The 22,600-nt window shown below is 39.3% G+C and overlaps 1 protein-coding gene across 1 annotated transcript in view; it reads left to right on the top strand.

Moving 5' to 3' along the window:
• Window positions 1–22,600, top strand: part of GTF2F2 (general transcription factor IIF subunit 2) — a 125,172-nt gene that overhangs the window by 70,832 nt on the left and 31,740 nt on the right. The window contains exon 6 of the mRNA XM_009277155.2: window positions 258–339. Within this exon, the coding sequence (XP_009275430.2) occupies window positions 258–339 (82 nt within the window). The remainder of the gene's footprint in view (window positions 1–257; window positions 340–22,600) is intronic.

The following is a 22,600-nucleotide window of genomic DNA, read 5'->3' as shown; positions in this document are numbered from 1 at the left end:
GTGGTGGATGCCCCATCCCTGGAAACCTTCAAGGTCAGGTTGGACGGGGCTCTGAGCAACCTGATCTAGTTGAAGATGTCCCTGCCCACGGCAGCGGGGGGGGCTTATAAGAAAGATGGAAACTTTTTATTCCAACCCAAACTGTTCTATGATTCTGTATTTACTAAATGCTGAATTCGTGATAAATATTTCAAATGTTGACCATATTGGTGAATCTTATTTTAATGTCCAGTTTTGCTTTGTTTTTTTCATTCTAGATAAACTTTCCTTGGAAGGAATAGTGGTGCAACGTGCTGAATGCAGACCTGCAGCTAGTGAAAATTATATGAAACTGAAAAGGTAGGAGTGCTCTATTACAAATGGATATGTGATATCTGACTTTGATGCTTTTATTATTGCCTTACTAGGGATGGGTGACTTCAGTATTATCATGGTCTCACATAGGATTTATACAGGATCGGAACTGTTCTTGCTTTTGGGGTGAATTTACTGTAGGGAAGGAATGAAGGCTGGTGTGGGGCTTGTACCTCCCTCTGGTATTGTCTGGTGGGATGATGCAGACTTCTGCGTTCCATCATGTGCAAAACTCTTACTCGAGCACACATCGTGTCTATTCATACCCGAATGTACGAATGTATGGCTATATTCAAATGTGATTAAAGCTGAATTTCCTGAGGACTTAAAGGTTTACATTGGTCAGGTCAGGACAAGCTTCTTGCGTATGGGTTTCTGTGTGGATCGTCCAAATTTAATTCCACTTAATACTGTGCCATGCTAGATGAAGAGCACCTCTGAAAAGATATTTAAAATGCCCCAAATAGGAAAGAGTTCAGGGAGAAGTGCTAGACCTAAACTGGCATGCTTGCTAGAAAAGGTAATGGCTGAAAGTGTCAGAAGTGGCATGGAAACCACAAGACATAAATTTAACAGAATCATTTAGTGACTTTTGAAAATTTAATCCGATACATCTAGAATTTACCATGTGATTCATATATCACGTGGATAATTAACTTGATGATGTTCTCTAGTAATAAATCAGATTTTGAATTGAATTGTGCATTACATGAAATACATACTTGCATATTTTAAGCATGTGGGTTTTAATTAAATCACCCTTTTATATTGTGAGTTTGTTGTAAATAGAGAAATGCAAAGCAGGAAATTTCAGGAAGAGAATCATTCATGACTAGTTTTAGAATCGTCAAAAGAAATGCACAAAAGGCAAAATCATGTTTTTCCCCAATTCCTGATCTGCTTTCTGTCTATCATATACTACATTTACAGTATCTTATGTTTTATTAACCTCCTTTGTCATCTAAACTGCTCCAGTATTTCTTTACTGTGTTTGTTCAATTCTGAGACTTTCTGTTCTAGCTGTTGGCAAATCAGTACCATAAGTTTGCTCATGTACAGTGAACTACTTCATTTCAGACTGTGTCCTATGATTGCTATCATGATTTTTGTCATGAGTGTGAAATGGAGTATGAAGCAAATGTGATGTTAGTAGAAAAGGACTCATTTCAATCTGGCAATTTTAAATATATACAAATATAGTCTGTGGGATGTATTTACTTCATAACTGTTTTAATCACAGGTTGACTGATCCAAGTGCTTTTTTGCATTTTGTACACAGTCTTCTATTAGTTGATCAGATAAGCTTCTTCTGGTAAGGCCACAGCAGGAGACCAAAACAAAACTGATAGCTTTAATGACATACTACCCAACCTTTGAATTTTTCAGCATTCTACTTTCTGTCACGCACGCATGCATACAGCCCCTCCTGATCTTTGATTTTGTTGTGTTCAACTCCTATAGGAGCAACAAAGATACAAACATGAAGGCAGGTTTTGTGTTTGGAAGCACTGGCAGCTGAAAACTGACAGTAGTGTTGTTTTTCCTTTCCTGTAGAAAAACTGTCAGGCTGTCTATGCCTAGTTTCTGACTTCCATGTTGTTAAAGATTTTTCGCCTTTTATCAAAAAGTTAAAAAAAAAACCCCACACTTATCTGGTGGGAACCGGCATGAGATTTAGCAGATCTAGCAGTCACAGCCTCAGAAGAAATTGGTTTATGTCCAAATACCGTCTCTGGTATTTCAGTAGTAGGATCTAACTTTTCTCTTCATTCCCTTTACTCTCTCCCACTCTCAGCGTACTGCAGTCTGTATTTGTGCTTTTAAAAAGTGACAGCATTGAAGATAAACTACATAAGTTATAGAACTGTGTTATATTAAACCATTTTTATTCACTTTTCTATTTACTATTGTGCTTTACATGAGAGAGACTCTCCAAAGGTGGAATTGATAATATTGATAAAACAGCAAGTCTGTTGTGTAGGCTTTAAGTGCTACAATAATAAATTGAGTCAGGAAGGAAATAAAAGATAAATGCAGTTGCTTCAAACTTTGAAGATCTGAAAATGAAGTTAAGCTGCACACCCCAATAACTGTAATAATTTGTTTCTGAGAGCTGGCAGTGGCCAAAAGGGATTATATGCCTCCCTAGTATTAAATAGAGATATGGAACCCCTCTATTTTACCCTCTGTATCTGGGTCAAGGAAATCGTCTGATGGATACGTGGTGTGGCATTTGATTTCTATGCTGCTCTGTAGAGTTTCAATGAGAGGACAAAGTGATGGTCTTGTGATGGGGCTGCCAGCAGTTAGGTGGGAGATGTGTGTGGGTTTAAGGATGGGTAATGAAAGCACAGAATTTGGTGACACTTACTGGTGAAAGCGTTGTCAAACGTATCAGACGTGAGGGTTTTTTCCCAAGGAGCAGCTTTTGATTGGATTACAGGAAGGTTGTAGATGGCTGATGTTCAGAACACTTTGAATACAAGGTACAAATGTGTGTCTAGGGATAACTAGTCAGAAAGGTAGAACAAAGGTTGTGTGACCTTCACTTGGTATTTTCCATTTTCGAAGTTTTGTGGTTGGCGGGTTTATTTATTTTTTTCCATTGTCCTGAACTTCAAGTTCTAGAAGGGGAACAGATAACCATGAAACACCTGCTATCCTGCACTAGTAAAGCTTCATGCTATTGAATTTTCTAGAAATTTTTTATTAATAATGTGTTTGTTCTTTGTAAAACCTTAGTGATTAGTTATACATTTGCAGTTACTGCTGGTGATGCTGTTGTGGCTAGCTGGAAAATAATATGTGGTTTCCAAGCACCTGTCCTAATTTCTGTTTTGTGGGAGTGGATCTCATGGTCCCACTTAAAAATATTTGGACTGTGTGGTGAAAAAAATAGGCAGACTGTTCCCAACTGTGGATGGTTTTACTGTGTGGTGGTCACAGAAAATACTGTCCCTACACTACTCTTTCTGGTTGATACTTCCCTTCTTGCCCCATCAAGCCTGTTGGATGAAGGAAGGTGGTGGCATGTGAACTGTTGTAGCAGAGGGTGTGTGTCACAGGTGGAATTACACGCATGGCTCATTGTACGGCACACACTGTATTTGCACCAGTCTTGTGCCCCCGCCATCCATGTCACCTTAGGTAGGCTGTCTTTTCCTTCTGCCAAGCTGCCCTAGGCAGGCTCCACATCCACCCCAGCCAGTCCCACCCGAACCGGACTATTTTCTTCATCTTACTGTAGTCAGCTTTCACCATGAGGAGGCATTATCTGTCCCTTAATTTTGTCTTTCTGAGGCTTAAGAGATTTTTGTTTGCATTACCTGTATTCCATGATCCCAGTGTTTAACCGCCTTGGGATTAATGACTCCCCAAAGAGAGAGGTCCTCCAAGAGGCTTGTCTGCACTGGGAAGGACAGGGCACAGAGAGAGAGGAGTCCCCCAAACATTCAGGATCCCCTCAGGCTCCAGATGACTTGAGAGGAGATGAGAATAAGATTTTGATACTCCCAAGGGGCTTTTGCTATGCACAAAAGAGGGAAAATGGGGGACTGGCATGTACCCCATCTCAGATTCGCTCTGCCAAATTACCTGTTTCCATCCTTGCACTGGTCCTCACGTCCGTTCTGTTCGTCCCTCTGACCATAGCGAACCCTCTTCTTCCCCAATTCTTTCTCAGTCCCCCTTTCCCATTTCTGTTTACTTCTGTTTCTCCATTTCCTCACAGAAAGAATTTTATTTTCAAAAATAATTTGAACACATCGTTATCATATATACTCAAACTACATTGCATTTTGAGGAAAAGTTAAGAAGAAGAAAAAAAAAATCTCTGGGAGCGACTTCTGCAAAGCTCTGATTCAAACTGATATTGTCAAGTTGAGTAGCTGCAACAAGGTCTCCGGGACTGCTCAGGTTCTTTGCAATGGGGTGGCCGGGCACCAGGCTCTTAGTTCTCAGGGGAGGTTTTGAAGGCACATGCAAAGTGCAGCTCAAGCAATTGTTGAATGCAGTGTTTGATAGCACTTCCCCAACAGTAGTGGATGGCAGGCAAAAACTGGGATGAAGTCAGAGCCCTTGTTTCATTCTCAAATGTGCTGGTGAAATGCTGGTCACCTTTTGAAATGGATTTTGGGAGACTCTGATTCAACTACACATAATCTGAATTACGGAACTCTCCCAAACTGTACACCAAATAAAAAAAAAAAAAAAAGAGTCCTGGGATTACAGAAAGCCTAGAAGAGCTGACATTTAAACCGCCCCAAAACGTTCCACAAAAAAAAAAAAAAAAAAAGAGTCCTGGGATTACAGAAAGCCTAGAAGAGCTGACATTTAACACTGCAGTGAAGCTGGTAATCCCTATAATTCTCTGAAGTAGTTTAGAAATACATCTTGAAGTATCGTTCGTGAAAACGGTAGTTGCCAACATGGCAGCTTGTAACAAGGCTGCAAGAATTTTGTATACCTTCTTGCTTTTTCTTTTAAGAATTTTCTATAGAGAGTGTGATGAAAGTCCTTAGAAAAAGCTACTGGAAAAAACATGTATGATAGGCTTTTAGGAGAAATGGGTTGCAAAACATTCTAGAATAATTCATGAGCTTCCACATTTGAAAAGTCACATATTTTTACAACCATATTACAGAGGCCACTAGAAGTCCTGACACTTGGTGGTCTAGGCCAAGCAAGTGAAATTTAATTAGTGCAGACGAGTTGCTCATCTTCTCTAAAATACTGTGAGAGTATTGACTGACTGACAGTTCAGTGTATTGCTGAAAATGAGCATTATGCCAGTTTTTTTCCCCGAATACCCCCTACTAGCAAAAGAAAATGAATAATTTGACCAGCATGACACTTCATATATATTCTTGTAGATATGCTTAGTTGGCTATGAATTCCATTTCAAAATAAATATGTATGAATACATTCGTGCATTTTCCACAAAAGCTGATGCGCTGCACAAATGCTGTTCAGTTTGTTTGAAGTGGGAGGCCATTTTTGGGAGGCAAAGCTGAGATTGCATCTGCCTGTCAGCAATGCAACCTTGATTTTTCAAGTATCGAAGATCTATTTCTTTGTCTTGAAGTAAGATTCAGCATAATACAAAACGACTTTCCCTAGGATGTTTTGAGTAACTCATCATTAAGTACAAAAAATATATTTTTTTTCCATGTGCTAAAATATTTCCAATCCCAATTTTTCCCGGAGAATAATGTGCAATTTGTAGAAAATTATCTAATAATCATGTTCATAAGGGTTAAGCTGTACTGTTGAGAGATGTATTTTATATTTGCCTTATGTTCCTGGACACCCACCAGTTTTTACAAATCAAGCAAATACCATTCTCCTTGTGAACAATTGGACTGCAAAGTAGCAGGCACACTAGTACTTAAGTTTCTTTGTCCAATTTTGGTCCATTTTTCACATTCTTTGAATAGAGTAATGGAGAGGAGCAAGTAAGAAAAATAAGGTTAAAGTGAGATGGGTTCAGCAGCACGGAGGAGTGGTTATTCCCCCTTTCAGAGGTCAGGAGAGTTGCTTTTGTTGGGTTGCTACATATTTCTTTGTGATCTTAGGCTCTTTTCTCTGTCTCTTGTCCTTTCCATTTTGTCTGTCTTTTACTGTTTTTACAAGTGCTGTTCTGAGTCTGGATTTTAATAGGTCTTTTATATTACCATGCTTTTTTGTTCAGTGGTATGAAAAGGTCCTAATTTTGGTTGCTGCTTCCAGCCATTATAATAATGCTAATAAATAAGGAATAATCTACTGTTCGTAATGCAGCAGATATTTTATCATGTTTCTCTTAACCTTCTGCATCCCGCTGCAGGTTTACCATATCCTTTTTGCCCCATTGTTGTCTTCAGCTTCTAGTAGCCACGTGTATTGGGCTAATTTGGGGGGGCGGTGTAGGGAAAAAAAAAGAAGGAAAAAAAAAAAGAGGCATGAAACATTCTTATTTTTTTGCAATATACTTTCTAGTTTATGAATCATATTAGTTATGGAAAACTGATGCTTTCTTAAATTTTGGGAGAGACCGTTGATCTGATTGTTGGATGTCAGTTTCCTTCCTTTTGCAAATGCCTGCAGACAGAAGATGAAAAAAGTAGGCTTCTTTGCTGACTGACTTACCATTCTCCTTTTGTTTTACCTTAAAATGGCTTTGTTAGTGTGGCATGAAATTTGCCTTTTTTCCATCTTTTAAATATCATCATTTCCAGGTGACAGGCACAGAATCACAGAATGGTTGAGATGGGAAGGAACCTCTGGAGGTCATCTCGTCCAACCCCTCTGCTCAAGCAGGGCCACCTAGAGCCAGTTGCCCAAGACTGTGTCCAGACACCCCTGCATTTCTCTGGAATTGAAATCATGTGATAAGACACTGCTGGGATGCTCTCATGTTTCTTAATAGTGGGCATACTGAATGCGTTCTGTGCCTTTTAGAAAGGCGCGTTGTTGAGAGGAGCCTAGCATGAAGGTCATTTTCAGAAAGAAGAGAGATGCTTAGGGATGCATATTTAAGAAGAGTTTAGGGCAAATATTGCATGGATTTTTCCTTATACCCTGGGGAAGGAAATCAGTGGTTGTAATTAGAGAGTTCTCATTGTCCTGTTTCGTTACCACAGAGTTCATGAAACGGTATTCCTCTTCTGCTGGTTACACTGCTCCTTTTCCCCTGCTATCAGAGGCGTTGCATTTAAGAACATATCTAGTTTGCCTTTGTGGTAATTAGCCAAAAAGCATCCATTTCCTTTCTATCTGCTGAAAGGGGGGAGGCTAAAAATAGTCACCCTGGAATATGTTCAGGCTTCAGTCGTAGCCAGCTTCTTCAGGCTGAAAAAAGCCTTATTCAGTACCAGTGCTCAGCACCAGAAGTTCTGGTACTTGTATTTCCAGTAAACCTAAATGTCAGTGGCACAGATTCCTTCTCTTGAAACCAAAGTCTTTGGCGTCATACAGTACTGGACGTCTTTTTACCTTACTGCTACCAGGGCTACAATAATTACAGGGAGGTCTCTTCTGCTAAGGTGCTTTCCAGATTTCAATGAGGGATTTGTTTAGTACTTAGGGACATCCTTCCTGTTCCCAGGCAGCACTAATTCCTTCTTTTCATCTTCTTTTCCATCTGTAGTATGAAAGTCACACTATAATGGGTGAAAATCCCTGAAAGAGTGTGCAGTTTTAACTATCACGAGTTATCCTGTGTTACTAGACATACTAACCTTCTGTTCTTTTTGTTTACCACCATGCTTGACCCTGTCAGGGAAGGTGGGATAACTAGCTGGTGTACAAAAGGCCATTTCTACATCAGTGTCAGAGTTCACATGTAAATCTTCATTTTCTCTGTTGCAGAGCAGAGCTCACTGAAGCTCATGGATCTCTTCCTAGCCGCCATGCCAGATGCTGTAGTCATGCTGAGTACTGCTGGTGTTCTGGGTTCTGCAAAACTGCTTTGGCAACTAGCAGGCTGACGAGCTCAAATTTACACAATATGTAGAATGTCAGCACCACAGCACATCTTCTATTTTTAAGCAACTTTGTTCGCATACTACTGATGATATTTGCAATTTGTGAGAGATCAGTAGACTAGTATCGTCCAACAGTTACCCTGCTGCCAAGGAGCTCCAAAAATTGTATGATATCACCGAGTACTAAAAGTTATCCTTGTGCAAAACCAAAGATTAGAATTGCCAGGTGGCAAGCTCTGTTGGTGACATATTGATTTCCTGGCTTATTAAAATATTTCTGAAATTTGTGGAACTGCAGGAAGGCGCTAAAACAATAGCCTGAAGGATGACAGGTACATCAGTGTCCATCCAAATAGCACTTGTTACTTAGGATGTCGCCAAGTTCGAACAGGTTCATAGATGACAAACTATCCATCCTCTATTTCTGGTTCTTTTTTGAGGGAGTGTCTGTCTGTAGGGCTCCAGTTCTTCTCAGACTGGGGTTCCCTGTGATCAGTGGGTGATTTAATTCCCAAAGACACAGCAAAATTCCAGCAGGAGCTTAACTCCTGGAGTGCCACAGGGCCAGCTACACCATGGGGGAAGTAAACAGAGGTATCTCCTGTGCTCCTCAAAGGCTCTGTGGATGGAAGAGATCCCAGCTTTAGAAATTAACTACAGCATTACATTTTATGGGAGAATCTTTCAGTCTCTAAATACCTCAGATATTCATACAAGATACTGAAGCACTGCAACCATCAGTTAGTACTCAGACAATCCTGAAATGTTTTCTGAAAGAGGGGATATTGTGCAGCCACCTGCCAATGCTCAAGTCTGGGACATTTTTAAAATGGCTTGGGAGTTGAATTCAAATGAACACCATAAAATGAAAAAGAATAGTGAGTGAGTTTTTAGTTTGTTTTTTTTTTAGATATATATAATGTAAAATCCTTTGAATTTCAGTCAACTAGAATACTTCAACTCACTTTTTTCCCCCTGAATTATCTGGATAGAGAAAATGAGACTGCCGGTATCAGAGGCCAACAAATTGTACCTAAGCTGCTAATACAGTGAAGGAACTTTAAAATCCTAGGGGTTTTATTTACATCTCAAATCAAGTGCAAATCACTTTCAGTAATATTTTTCACAAAAGCTATTCCACAGAATGTTACTTTCTACAGCTTGAAAGAAGCAGAAATGAATACAAAGGGCTACTGCTTAAAATATTTCTTACGTACATTCATGTGCATGCACAAATTTAACGGTACTATAAAAATGATGGTTTTCAAATTCTTTGTATTTCCCATGCCTGCATTTATATACAGACACATCTGCTTATGGCCTTAAGAGAAATATATGCTGCTATTTTAATTCTGTTACCATCGCAAGACCAACACGGCTGTGAGAGAATGAGATGGTTTCTCTTTGAAATGGTATTTTATCAACAGAATGTCACTTAAATGTCAGTGCTAGTGATGTGCAAATCACGAAAGTATTATTTCCTTTTGAGTCTACATTGAGTTTGAAATTTGCAAGTTGCTTTGTGCTTTTTAATGAAATACATTTCTTAAGTGAACCTCGTAGACAATAAGCATACAGTTCCTGGGGTTTCTGGTTATGATCTATTATGATGTTTCTGCTAAGCTGTTGCCTCCTTTGTTTGCAGCTAGTGGTTTTGGCTGGGATTTAATCATTGTCATTTCAGCATACGTGATGCTTTGCTGAAAATTTTGCACTATACACTAAGCCAGTACCATCAGTGGGACCTAACACAAATGCGTCTGCACTGGTAGAGAGAGCATTACAAATCTGGCCGTAAGTACGTTTGTTGAATAGTACACTATCCATGTGAAACAGTTGTAGGGCTGATGTGCTTTATCCATACCTGAGATTGAAATGGGAAGGCTTTTCTGAGCTAACCTTGTACCTTGAATGCTGTGATGTACCCCCACAGGAAAGCATAAGAGTGCTGTGGACTCGCTGCTGCTCAGTTCCTTCCTTTCCTGCTGCCCATGGCAGAAAGCTGGAACTGAGCACTTTTCTGACAACTACCTGTAATCGTTAAGGTTTAGGATCAGTGTTACTTCAGATTACAATTTTTTTTGAGTTTGTTCTTGTATCATATGGTTATCTTCTGTAGCAAGCACAAGTGTATAATAATATGCAAGGTCCTGCACTTGGGTCAGGGATCCCCAGTGTCAGTACAGACTGGGTGATGAATTGGTCAAGAGCAGCCCTGCAGAGAAGGACTTTGGAATATTGGTAGATGAAAAATGGGACATGAGCCGCAACGTGCGCCTGCAGCCCAGAAAGCCAACCGTATCCTGGGCTGCGTAAAAAGCAGCGTGGCCAGCTGCCACAGGGAGGTAATTCTCCCCCTCTACTCCACTCTCATGAGACGCCACCTGGAGTACCGTGTCCAGCTATGGGGTCCCCAGTGCAAGAAAGACATGGAGCTGTTACAGCGGGTCCAGAGGAAGGACATGAAAATGGTCAGAGGGCTGGGACACCTCTCCTATGAAGAAAGGCTGAGAGATTGGGGTTGTTCAGCCTGGAGAAGAGAAGGCTCCAGGGAGACCTTATTGCAGCCTTTCAATATATAAATGGGACTTATAAGAAAGATGGAGAGAGACTTTTTACCCGGGGCCTGTAGTGACAGGACAAGGGACAGTCGTTTTAAACTGAAAGACAGTAGATTTCAATTGGACATAGGAAGAAATTTTTTACAATGAGGGTGGTGAGACACTGGAACAGGTTGCCCAGAGGAGTTGTGGATGCCCCATCCCTGGAAACATTCAAGGTCAGGTTGGATGGGGCTTTGAGCAACCTGATCTAGTGAAAGATGTCCCTACCTGTGACGGGGGGGCTAGGCTAGATGATCTTTAAAGGTCCCTTCCAACCCAAACTATTCTGTGATTCTACGAAAGTAATACCTGGATATAAGGCTGGACAGTCGGTTTCATGCCTAAGGCAAGGAACTGACTCCTGCCCACGCAGTGAAGGCAGAAATGCCATATTGCACAGGAGTTGTGAAGATCTGTTTTGCCTTGGAGGCGACTGTTCCAGGTGACTGCTCTGTGCTTTCCCAATGCCTCACAAAAAGCCCAAAATGTCCAAATATAAAGTTAAAATGGATGGCGTGGCACCTGAGAGTTGTCAGCTCCTCATGTTTCAGGTGCTTGCAAGCCACAAGTTTGGAAGCAATGTATAGCATAAAGTGAAACTGAGAGAGATTATATGTTGGTATTTGAAATTAAAGTTTCCAATAGTATATCATATCAGTATATATTGATATATGTCACCTGCCCTATCAAGATTCTTTTGGGTTTTTATCTTTGGGATCCATTGTCTTTACTAAGGTGGTGTAACGTAGCTGTCTAAAGTCATTTCTAGTTGAAATATAGAAACCACTGTGTGCACAGACCAGAACTTACACTTACAAGGTGGAGGAGGGCAGTTGTGAGACCTGCGGTGGGAGACTTACTGAAGTTGGGATGTTTTGGAGGACAGACTGATTTTTTTCAATTGCTCACTCTGTGTGTCTCTCTTCCATCCCCCACTTTTCCTTCCCTTCTCTCATCCAAGCACAGTTACTTCATTCAGACTCTAAGTGTGCTGGGTGCTCCTAGTGTTGCCAAGCACTGTCAAAGATTTGCTGATAGGAGTTTAAGGTGGCCCTTTCTGACTCAGATGAAATCACAAGTGAGTTTATCCAGGGGTCGTCTTCATCAGCAGTTTTGAAATACAAAGCAATTTAATTCTGTGCTCAACTTGTACGATGTATTCTATTGACAATTTACATTTGATTTTACAAATAACTAATGCCAGACATATCAAACTTCCAACTTGATGTGTTAGTCCAGCATGGCAGACGTTTCACAGAATTCATTGTGCTCTAAGTCCAAAAAGACCTGCCAGAAATTAACAGGTATAGCACTATCTCGCAGGTCCTGGACACACTGAAACAGTAACAGAGGGAAGTGTGAACAGACTGGGTCCTAACTGAAGTTAATGCTGATGAAGTATCTACATTAGGTCTTTGAATACTTTGGTATTTTTGCAGGAATATCTGGCTAACCCGTTTTAAATGCTAGTGGCAGAATCAGGAGGAACTGTACCCTGTGATTTGTAATACAAATTTGAATTACTGTCCTGCTGTTCCCTCAGATTGTGTGTATGCACTTGAGTGCTGACTGAGACCTTGCCAAGGAGGAAGATAAAGAAGAAATAGTAATGAATTAGGAAAAGAAACAGCTCACCAAAAGTTTTCTTCTGCTCCTTCTGCTGTTGGACTGTATTCAATTCTGAGGCTTTGCGCAGCACTCCCATTAACAGGCATAGGGAAGTTTGGGATTTTACAGGGTTCATTTCTGTGAATAACATAAGGCTCTGGCTTCATGATTCCAGTCTGCAGACAGTGGAGGAGACACATGGGCTTCTGTCCTTCTACAGAATCGGCTGAACCGTGTTAACTCAGGTTAGAATAAGGTAGGAATGTGACAACAGCTTTAAGATGAAGAATCCAAATGTAAAAAAATAGGCTAATGTGAGTGCTTAACTTCTCATGAACCCAGGCTCTTGTTAATCCTTAGACCATCAAGACCATGACAATGCAACCACTTCAGATTTAAAAGCACAGGGAGGTGAAAAAATCACATGCAAAATCATTTTGATAAAAAAAGACATTTAGTTGGAGCTGGAAGCGGTGAGACACACATTCTGGCTGCTAAGCTCATGTTTAAAAGTTCCTGTGTCATATCTGAAAGAAGGAGAAGAAAGGATCCTAGCTCTCTTATAGTGTGAACTATAGCTCTCTCTGAGGTCATAAAAAGCCCTTTGTTCAAAACTTGTTACAAGCTGAACATTATCTGTATCGTGGTTCACTCCATTTTTTTTCTAACTGGAAAACAGACAGGAGAAACGGGAACACAAAAATATCCATGGCCAGATTTCTTTATGTAAAAAATAATGGAAGGAAATCCCAGCTTTCTGGAATATATTTTGAAATGAGAAGTCATCTTGAAGGAGAAATTTCAGTGTATGTGAGTGTAGGCGGGAGTATAAAAACGTGTGATAAAAATAGCAGGCTACATGGAAATCAACACTGATATGCAGATGCATACCTGGAGATGTTACATGACAATATCTGAGAGAGAAGTATGTGTTAGGTCTGTGTTTTATATAATACTTTTCAAAATGAAAAAAACTTACATAATTTTCAAATTATATTTCAAATCACCTCTTTATTTTGAATTCTGATTTCAACTCAAACATTGGCTTCTGTTCTCACCTTTGGGAACTACTTAGAAAAATCAAGATCATTTAACTACTTTGCAATTGGTGGCATATGTTGAAAAGGGACTTTTCAACAAAGTCCTTTAAAAGTAGGTACTCTTTCTCAGAAGTAAAATTCAGGGAATAAGTACTACATCCTAAAAGTCTGAAACTATGATCAAAATGCTTAGAGCACTAAGAAATAGCTATATGGCAGAAATGACCTTTCAGTTGACAAGAGGTTAACTGATCAAATGATTTTCAAAACAAGTGGGTGTTTTTGTAGACTCTCGTGAAGCACAGCTATGGATACAGCAAGCTGAGAATTTTCATACGCAGTCTTTTTGGTATCAGAAGCAAAAGATACATTTTATAGATTGACAAAAAGTATAACTTCATGAGGTTAATTTGTTTATACTGTATAAAATAAACTGCCCTTCAAGTCGGTATGGTAAACCAACTGGGAAAACTACCGGTACTTTTACTTGGCACTGTTTAGTGATTCTCTTACTGTACCTAATGTCTTCAGAAAAACACATTTCAGATGTGCTCTTAAGTGTCAGTTGGTCTTTGTTATAATCAGCATGATGTAGTAGCAGCATCTGTCTATGGGAATGCAATTTATGATAAAATACAGCTAATTAAATCCCTGGAGGATTTATATTCACACATGCTGTGAAACTGAATCATACAAATATTTCCTGTTAAATTGTAGCAGAATTAAAGCGTCTGTTTTAACTTCTGTGTGTGCCTAAACCCTTTTTCCCTGTCTTTCTACCACAAATTTAAAGTAATATGAAATACACTTTATTACCGCAATATCGACCAGAAGAGATGCTCAGGGTAACTTGGAGAGAAACACCTACAGCATAGTTATGCTGCCGCATAATGGAGTAGGAGTAATGGTGTAGGTTTTATAAACTGACACCTAAATCACCTGACCCAAGTAGATTATTAAAACTGGTTTTATTGCTATTTCTTTTTTTAACTCTTTAGCTCTTTTTTATATTAGTAGACAAATATCCAATGTAGTATCCACTCTAGGGGGGAAAATGCTTCCCACAAACGGTACCAGTTTGTGGTACCATAGCAAGGGCAAAGCTAGCAAATAGTTCTTCGAGATTTGAGCCATTTTATTACAATCGTAAACAGATATTTTTCCCCCTTCTCTGTCCTGAACCCTTAGAGTTCCTTGGTGTGGCACAGAAAGAGTTATCACTCAATACATCCTTTTGCTGTTTTTAAAAAAAAGTAACTTTGAATGTCACTTGGATATTAGTTTGTACTTTGCAGAGGATGTTTATTGTACAGCATTTAGATTTTTTTATTATTACTATTTCATTAAGCTGTATGGAAGTGAAATGATATATGTTAGCTGTAGCATGATTTTTGTTCCTGAGTATGCTTGAGAACCAATGCATGTGGAAAATGAGCTGTGGTTTTGTGTATTCAATGAAGTATATTAGTTGCTGCATAGCCTGTGCCTATGTAATCAAATTTGTCAGAACATAGATTGGACTATGGAAATTATTTGATTTAATTACTTTATAGGCTTTTATAAGAAGTTTTTTCCTATTACACTCTACTTCATGTTTATGAATGTGCATAGTACAACTGAAAGAGGGGTTTCACATGCTTTAAGTACCTAAGCATATCATTTGTGGAAGTATAGAAACTGGCAAAATGGAGGATAGGATAAAGTTTTGGCAAAATAAATAGGATTGTATTTTTATCTTCTGTGTGTATACTGGGACTTGAGCTGTATGAAGAAAAGTAAGATTTGTGAAGGCTGCTTGAAAAGCAGCTGCTTGGCCTAAGCAGGGCACAGTCATTCATCTAAATTGATGAGAGAAAAGCAAATAAATCATAAACTAATCTATTGATACTATTTTCCAACAAAGATTTCAAACTTCAAACAGATAAAAGATACATTTCTTTTAATATAATTTTAAAAAAATAATTGTAAAACAATATGTAAGGAATCACAGGTAAAGTGTTACCAGCTTTAGTGAATCCAAGCTGGTATGTTTTAGCTATAGATATACAAGTAAGATATGTATGTCATTTTATTTCCTTACTTGTGGTTTTACTTCTCTGAAAGGATCAGTAAATTTAAACGAGTTTAAACACCTCAGGGACTTCTTGGTCCCTGAACATCTGGGTGATGAGGCTGGAAGAAGGCCCTTGGAAACAATATCCTCTCTTGTAGAGGAATACAACCAAATTAAATGTATGTAATTAGTGATGTGTTCCAATCTGTACATGGGCAGCTGTGTGATTGGTGTTGTGTAAATATTACAGAGATAAACATAAGTAATGAAAACCAGGAAGTGCCTAATTATGCATGGAGTAATTTGGAGTTACATAGATTATGGGCAGATCAATTTCAGAAACTAATGAGTGAAGCACAAGTGTCCTATGTATCATCCAGAGAAGATGAAGAGGATTTTTAAGCATATTTGCCCAAATGTCACATATGCCATTATTTTAATAAAAGAATAAACATGGAGTTCAAACCTGGGATTTAGGAAACCTGGTAAGTGCAAAGTAGAAGTAAGAGGTGTCCAAAACTTGCTAGAAAGCAAGCGCTCGAGCTCTTACTAAGTTCTGAAAGACCTATGTCCTTTTTGGAAGCAAGGGAAACATCTTGTTACACAGTCAGCTTTTGATGTTTACATGGGCCTTTTGTTGTATTTGTGTGTCTATATAAAAAGTGACTGATATACAAGACATTCATTTGGCAAAATGTAAAAAGCAAAAATTAAATGATGTTTTGAATTTACTGCTGTGTCAGGATACAATACACCAACTAAGTGGTTATTAGGAGCTTTTAGGGCCTGATTCCTAGATTCTATCAAATCAAGGAGGAAGACTTCCATCAGCTGCAGCAGGTTTTAAATCCAGTCCTTTAATTGGTGGTGCAGAATCCTGCATCCTTAGCTGCATTTTGTGGTTGTGCAATACTTGGTTTGCCCTTTTTGCTTTTCTCCCTGGTCTTGCCTCTACTATGTCAGCTGCTGTAACGGTGGGTTTTTTCCCTGAAGCAAAATGCAAGCTGGAGGCTACCCATTCTGTAACACTGCCTTCAGAATGATTAAGCGTTGCTTTGTCACCCAAGTGCTCTTCCGATAACCTGGCTTCTCACACTGGCTTGACAGTTGCATTTCTTCTCTTCATTAATCACTTTCAACACAAGCAAGTGCCCTGGACTCAGTTACTGTCTGAATAAAATAAATTGAACCTGGCTTTGTCTTCAGTTTTGATTGTGAACTGAAAGTCCCCTGTGAAAGGCATTGAGGCTAAAAAGGGTCATCTGCTCTGAGCTCTCAGGGACCAGACAATTAGCACACGCTTCCTTTTTGCCTTCTATTAAGATAAATCAGTAGTTTTCATTCAAAGTATAGAATAAAAGCTGGCTGACAAGAGAATCATCTTGTTCAGACATACTTTCTGGCTGCGGTAGATAGGAGCCTTTTGGAAACAACTCTGTCAAAGTAAATGACCTAAAGCAAGCAGCTAGTACAAATGGATGTGTTTCTCCTAAGAACCCCTACTATACAAACAAAATTATATCTGATGTCCCTAATCTCCTATGTGAAGTACAGAAAATTAATATCTTACGATGGCTGGCTGCTGGCCCTCTTTTCTGTTTGTTGTTTATCTTTTTTCCTCCACATTGTGCCTTTACTCCTTTTTGAAGAAATCCTCTTTTGTTTATGCAATTGTGGCTTCTTGGTTATTTAAAAAATTCTTCCAAAAAACCTCCCAATTTTCTGTAACATGTTTCTGTCTACATTTTCATTCTTCATTTTCTCTAGCTTTAGGAGGTGGGCCTATCTGAATGTCTGTACAGATGCATAGGGTTCCCTGCTTGAGACTGACCTCATCAGGTCATGACTATGTTACTTTATCCTACCTAAATGTAGTAACTCCCAAACATTTTTTTTTTTACTTCATTTTAGTTCTTTTAGTTCTTTTCTATCATGGGTGTAAATACCCAGCTTTGTCGTGGATGTCTATCTTGCACAAGTAATTTAATTTCTCTGCAGTTTCATTGGCCAGCAGGAATAAATGTTTCATTTTTTTCCTCTTCTGTCTGTTTTTGGCTTAACTATTTAGCCTATATGTTACTCCAAAGTGGTATCTCTGTGTTTATTCGCATGTTCAGGGCATGGCCCAGTGGGGTTTGTTAATACTCTGTGTAATGTACCCATATCCAAGGGTCAGGAAAAGTATTGCATTTTAGATGGTCGATTTTATGCTGTGTTTTCAAGTGGGGAAATAGATGTATGAAGAAACTGACCAGTCCAGATTTGGCGAGTGAGCCGATGGTATTCCTCCGCATGTCCTGCCAGAAATTCTGTGGCATGGTCATTTCCCAGCTTCAGGCAAAAACCAGGTTCATCCTATTTTCCTTTGTCTGTATGGGTCATATGAAATGCTTCTTCCCTCCAAGACTCTGGAGTCAAAAGCAAGGCTTTTGAAATAATTATTTTTTTATATTAATATATTAATTGAAATAATATTTTGAAATAATACTTACTTGACTCAGAAAGTCTTCCTTTAAACTTTTCTTATCTCTTAGACTTATTTCCAACAATACGATTGCAACAATATATGCCTTTGTGTCCTTGTATTGGATCCCATCCTTCTGTTAAGAGGTACCTTTAAGCAGAAGCTAATTAAATCTACCACACGTTTGGAATGACATTAAAATTCTTTTTTGTTTTTTTCTCATCTCCTGTAGCTGTTTATGACATTTTATTACTGGCCCAGTAATTAACATTTCTCAGGACTGTCATTTCAAGTGAGTGAGAAGAAATCACAACAATGTCTGATAAGTTTTCTCTTTCTGGATTGTCAATTTTATTGAGCTGGAGTGAGTGCTTAGCACATCCAAATCTTCATCTGTTTCTTACAGGCTTGCATGTAGCTGTGCTGTAGTTACAAAGGAGAGACTCTGCGGCTGCTCCCTTTTGATATGCCCTGGAGGGCATACCTCATGCCTCTAACTGCTCAAGGGAAGGGGGGAGTGCAGAGTCTCTTCAGTTTTCCTGCTAAATCCAGCATGTTATGCTTGTCCTGCGATACACATAATGTTATATTTGATGCATGTAACATGTTTTATGCCTGAATTTAAGACTGCCTCTGCTGGGTCAGAGCAAAAGCTGTCTCACCAAATGTCACAAAGAGTTACCAGTAATGGGTGGCTTAGAGAAGACTATTAGAACAGGGCAAGCACCTGCTGATACTTCCTCGGGACAATCCTTGAGTCTCCAGCAGCTCATACCTCAAGGACTGTTGGGTTGTCCTGGTGTTTTAACAGCCATCAATACAGTTATCTTCTGGGAATTTATCCTTTTGAACCCACATGCACTTTTAGCATCCATAATATCCCGCAGCAAGAAGTTCCATCACTTATTTACAAGTTGCACGAAGAACTGCTTTCCTGTGTTTGCTTTGAATTTTCTGATCTTATAGATTTAATGCCTGCTAGTTCTGGTATTCAAACCATACAATTGTTCCCTATTTGTTGTCTTCCTGGCCCAAATGATTTTGTAGACTTCAGTCAGATCTTCATCTCTCATTTTCTCTTTTCCAGCCCTGAAGAGTCCTACTCTTTGTTTTCTTTTACAGTGTAACTTGTTCCATACCTCTGTGAACTTATACTGGGGCATAATAGTGCCCCAATAGTTCTTGTTTCTTTACTGTCCTTTCAAAGAAGAGAAGACTGCCATTTTTAATGAAATACTGTTTCATTAATTGCGATATCTTACTGGCCTGGAAATAATCATCCTCGCTACTGAGGATGCATAGAATAATAATGCTGAAATCTCACCCTGGCTTCTCAGGCACTTAGCTCAGGTTCATTTTTGCGATGCCAGCGTATCAGATGAGCATCTAACCAATGTGTCAGCCTGACTTTTCAGCTGCTTATAAGAAGGGGTCTTGTGTATGAGATGTCAGCGTTTCTGAAGTCATCTGGCCGGCTGCACTGACAGTGGGTGGAGCGGGGAGCCAGCTGGCCTGGGAGTGCCAGGCTCTGGCATTCCTGGGCAACAAATTCCTGCTCTGGTGAGACCCCACCTGGAGTACTGCGTCCGGCTCTGGAGCCCTCAGCATAAGAAAGACACGGACCTGTTGGAGCAGGTCCAGAAGAGGGCCACAAAAATGATCAGGGAGGTGGAACACCTCTCCTGTGAAGAAAGGCTGAGAGAGTTGGGGTCGTTCAGCCTGGAGAAGAGAAGGCTCTGGGGAGACCTTATTGCAGCCTATCAGTACTTAAAGGGGGCTTATAAGAAAGATGGCAGAAATCGTTTTAGCAGGGCCTGTTGTGATAGGACAAGGGGGAATGGCTTTAAACTAAAAGAGGGTAGATTTAGACTAGATATAAAGAAGACATTTTTTACGCTGAGGGTGGTGAAACACTGGCACAGGTTGCCCAGAGAGGTGGTGGATGCCCCATCCCTGGAAACCTTCAAGGTGAGGTTGGACGGGGCTCTGAGCAACCTGATCTAGTTGAAGATGTCCCTGCCCACGGCAGGGGGGTTGGACTAGCTGACCTTTAGAGGTCCCTTCCAACCCAAACCATTCTATGATTCTAACTCATACGGCTGGACTGCCAGAGACAAGGCACCACGGATGCTCTGGCAGCCCCTGGGCTGGAGTCTAAGATAGTTTTTGTCAGTTTTGTCACCACAGCACACCATGGAAATGGCAGTTGTGGCAGAAATGACAGGAATTGCATTCATTTCAGTCAGCAGCTGCTGAGGATACTAGGAAAGCATATTTTGTTTTGGGAACATCATGTTTGGGTTTCCAAAACAAAATTTTGAAGGATTTCTGTTCCATGAAAACTTTAAATGTTGGCTTACCTCCTGATTCAAGGTTGTTTTTTTTTTCTTGAAAACACAAAAAGCATGTAATAAAAATTCAGATTTCCAGCCAGCTCTACTTACGCTTCAGTTGGAAGATTATTTCTCTTTTTCTCTACGTGTCATTCGTAAGAAGCGTTATTACATCTACGCTTTTTGCATGTCTTTCTGTCATCGCTGCAATGACTGTTAGTGTCCCAGTGTGCTGCTTAAATTTTCTTTTCCCTAATTTTGTTTCATTACTTCACTGCACAGCCTTCAAATAACCTAACTGCTTTTTTGTTTACAGCCTTGACATCCACAAATGATGATGCTTTTCAGTCGTTCTGTAGCTAAGCTGTGCCTATTTGTTTCATAGTCTTCTGATCACAGAGTAAATATGCAGCTATAGAAAATACACATTCTCTAATGTATATTAGTAGAAACAGATGGTGCAATCTGTTCATCGATGGAATTCAGTTTCTAGAACTGATTTAATCTGGTTTGCAGCAAATACCACTCTGGTACCGTCTGTCATGGAACATGTGCAAAGGGAGACGTTCCATTTCAGGTTGTTTGTATTTCATTGCAGTAGGGTGTTTATTTCATGTGTTAGCCTGGGTATCACATACCAGAACACGTATTGTAAAGGCACGTTGTTTAAATCCACAAGACTACATTCTTTATAATTTGGTATTTTCGTATATTATTATTTTTCATTACTCTTTTCTTTAAAGCTGTGTACCGCTGGTGCCTTTTGCAAACCTAGTTTTCATGCAGCCATTAATAGAATTTGCACTCAAGAAGAAATGATGGCAAATTATTTTCTTAATATGTGAAGCGGAGAGGAATTTCAAATTAATTATAACAGCATTTTGCATACATTGGCATTTTTCCCATTGTGAAAAAGAAGTTTCCTCTTTTCTTCAGAATGCAGGATTTTCCAAAATTATCAAGACCAGAAAAGCTGTTTGTGTTCTGATTCTGCTAAGCCAAATGCACAAAAAAAATAGACTGTGTAGTATCTGTTTCCTTCAGCTCAGACAGATCCTGTAACCTCTAAAGCAGGAACTACTTAGGCTGAAATGGTGAATTGCCATAGAAGTCTTCAGTCTGTGTATAGCTGAAAAAACATGGTAGCAGAGACAGCTTTCTTCTCCCCACTTACTACAAACACAAAATGTTTGCGGCTCTAGATACAGATGTTGCAAGCAATAAAGATGGGAAAGTGATAGGTAATTTATATTCCATTTCCTTCTGCACTGAAGGATGTGGGAATCCTCCAAAATCTTGTGGAGTTAATAAAATTAAAGGGTGTGGTGGAGTAGAGCAAGTAGTCTGAAAAATATTGCAGAAATAACATGATACAAAAGCATCCATTTGGAAGAAACCTGCTAGGCTTCTTACCTTTCTGAGTAATTGTTTGACTGTTCTCTGCATTTTGAGAATTAAATATTTGCTACAGCTGTTAAGTGATTCTGTTTCCCAGTTCTTTTCTCTAGAGCGTCCTCAGCTCCTCTGGACTTAGGGCTAGAATTTAAAAATCGATCTCCCACACAATTTAAACACTGTCCATCAGCTCCAAAGCTGTCAAATGTCACGACTTTCACAAAAGATGGTTTGCTCCCCAGTTCTCCTAGAGATACTTATAACTTTATTTTTGTACAAAGCCAGTAATTAATACATGAGAAAAATTAATATGCATAAATCAAGGTGATAGTATTGTGTAAAAAGGAAATGGTGAATTGCCATAGAAGTCTTCAGTCTGTGTATAGCTGAAAAAACATGGTAGCAGAGACAGCTTTCTTCTCCCCACTTACTACAAACACAAAATGTTTGCGGCTCTAGATACAGATGTTGCAAGCAATAAAGATGGGAAAGTGATAGGTAATTTATATTCCATTTCCTTCTGCACTGAAGGATGTGGGAATCCTCCAAAATCTTGTGGAGTTAATAAAATTAAAGGGTGTGGTGGAGTAGAGCAAGTAGTCTGAAAAATATTGCAGAAATAACATGATACAAAAGCATCCATTTGGAAGAAACCTGCTAGGCTTCTTACCTTTCTGAGTAATTGTTTGACTGTTCTCTGCATTTTGAGAATTAAATATTTGCTACAGCTGTTAAGTGATTCTGTTTCCCAGTTCTTTTCTCTAGAGCGTCCTCAGCTCCTCTGGACTTAGGGCTAGAATTTAAAAATCGATCTCCCACACAATTTAAACACTGTCCATCAGCTCCAAAGCTGTCAAATGTCACGACTTTCACAAAAGATGGTTTGCTCCCCAGTTCTCCTAGAGATACTTATAACTTTATTTTTGTACAAAGCCAGTAATTAATACATGAGAAAAATTAATATGCATACTTCAAGGTGATAGTATTGTGTAAAAAGAACGGAACTTAACAGGATAAATATGAGTGGGGAAAATAAAAACTGCCTTTTTGTAAAGTAGTAAATATATGTGATATACCGTAATTGTTCCTAAAAATATACCATGTATGCCACTGAAGAGAGGACGGATACTCAGCAGTTCACATCGTTCTGAGCTGACCTATATTTACTGCTGCGTATCCTCTGCAGACAGTGGTATATGTATTGTTTAGTACAGAGTACTTCTCACATTGGTGTTAAACATTTTTAAAAAATTTACAGCTCTCAAAATCTCTAATCCCAAGGTAACT

This window comes from Aptenodytes forsteri, unplaced genomic scaffold, assembly GCF_000699145.1.
Source record: "Aptenodytes forsteri isolate BGI_AS27 unplaced genomic scaffold, ASM69914v1 Scaffold145, whole genome shotgun sequence".
Taxonomy (NCBI): domain Eukaryota; kingdom Metazoa; phylum Chordata; class Aves; order Sphenisciformes; family Spheniscidae; genus Aptenodytes; species Aptenodytes forsteri.
Note: the sequence above shows the minus strand (reverse complement) of the source record. Positions and strands in the feature narration are given on the sequence as shown.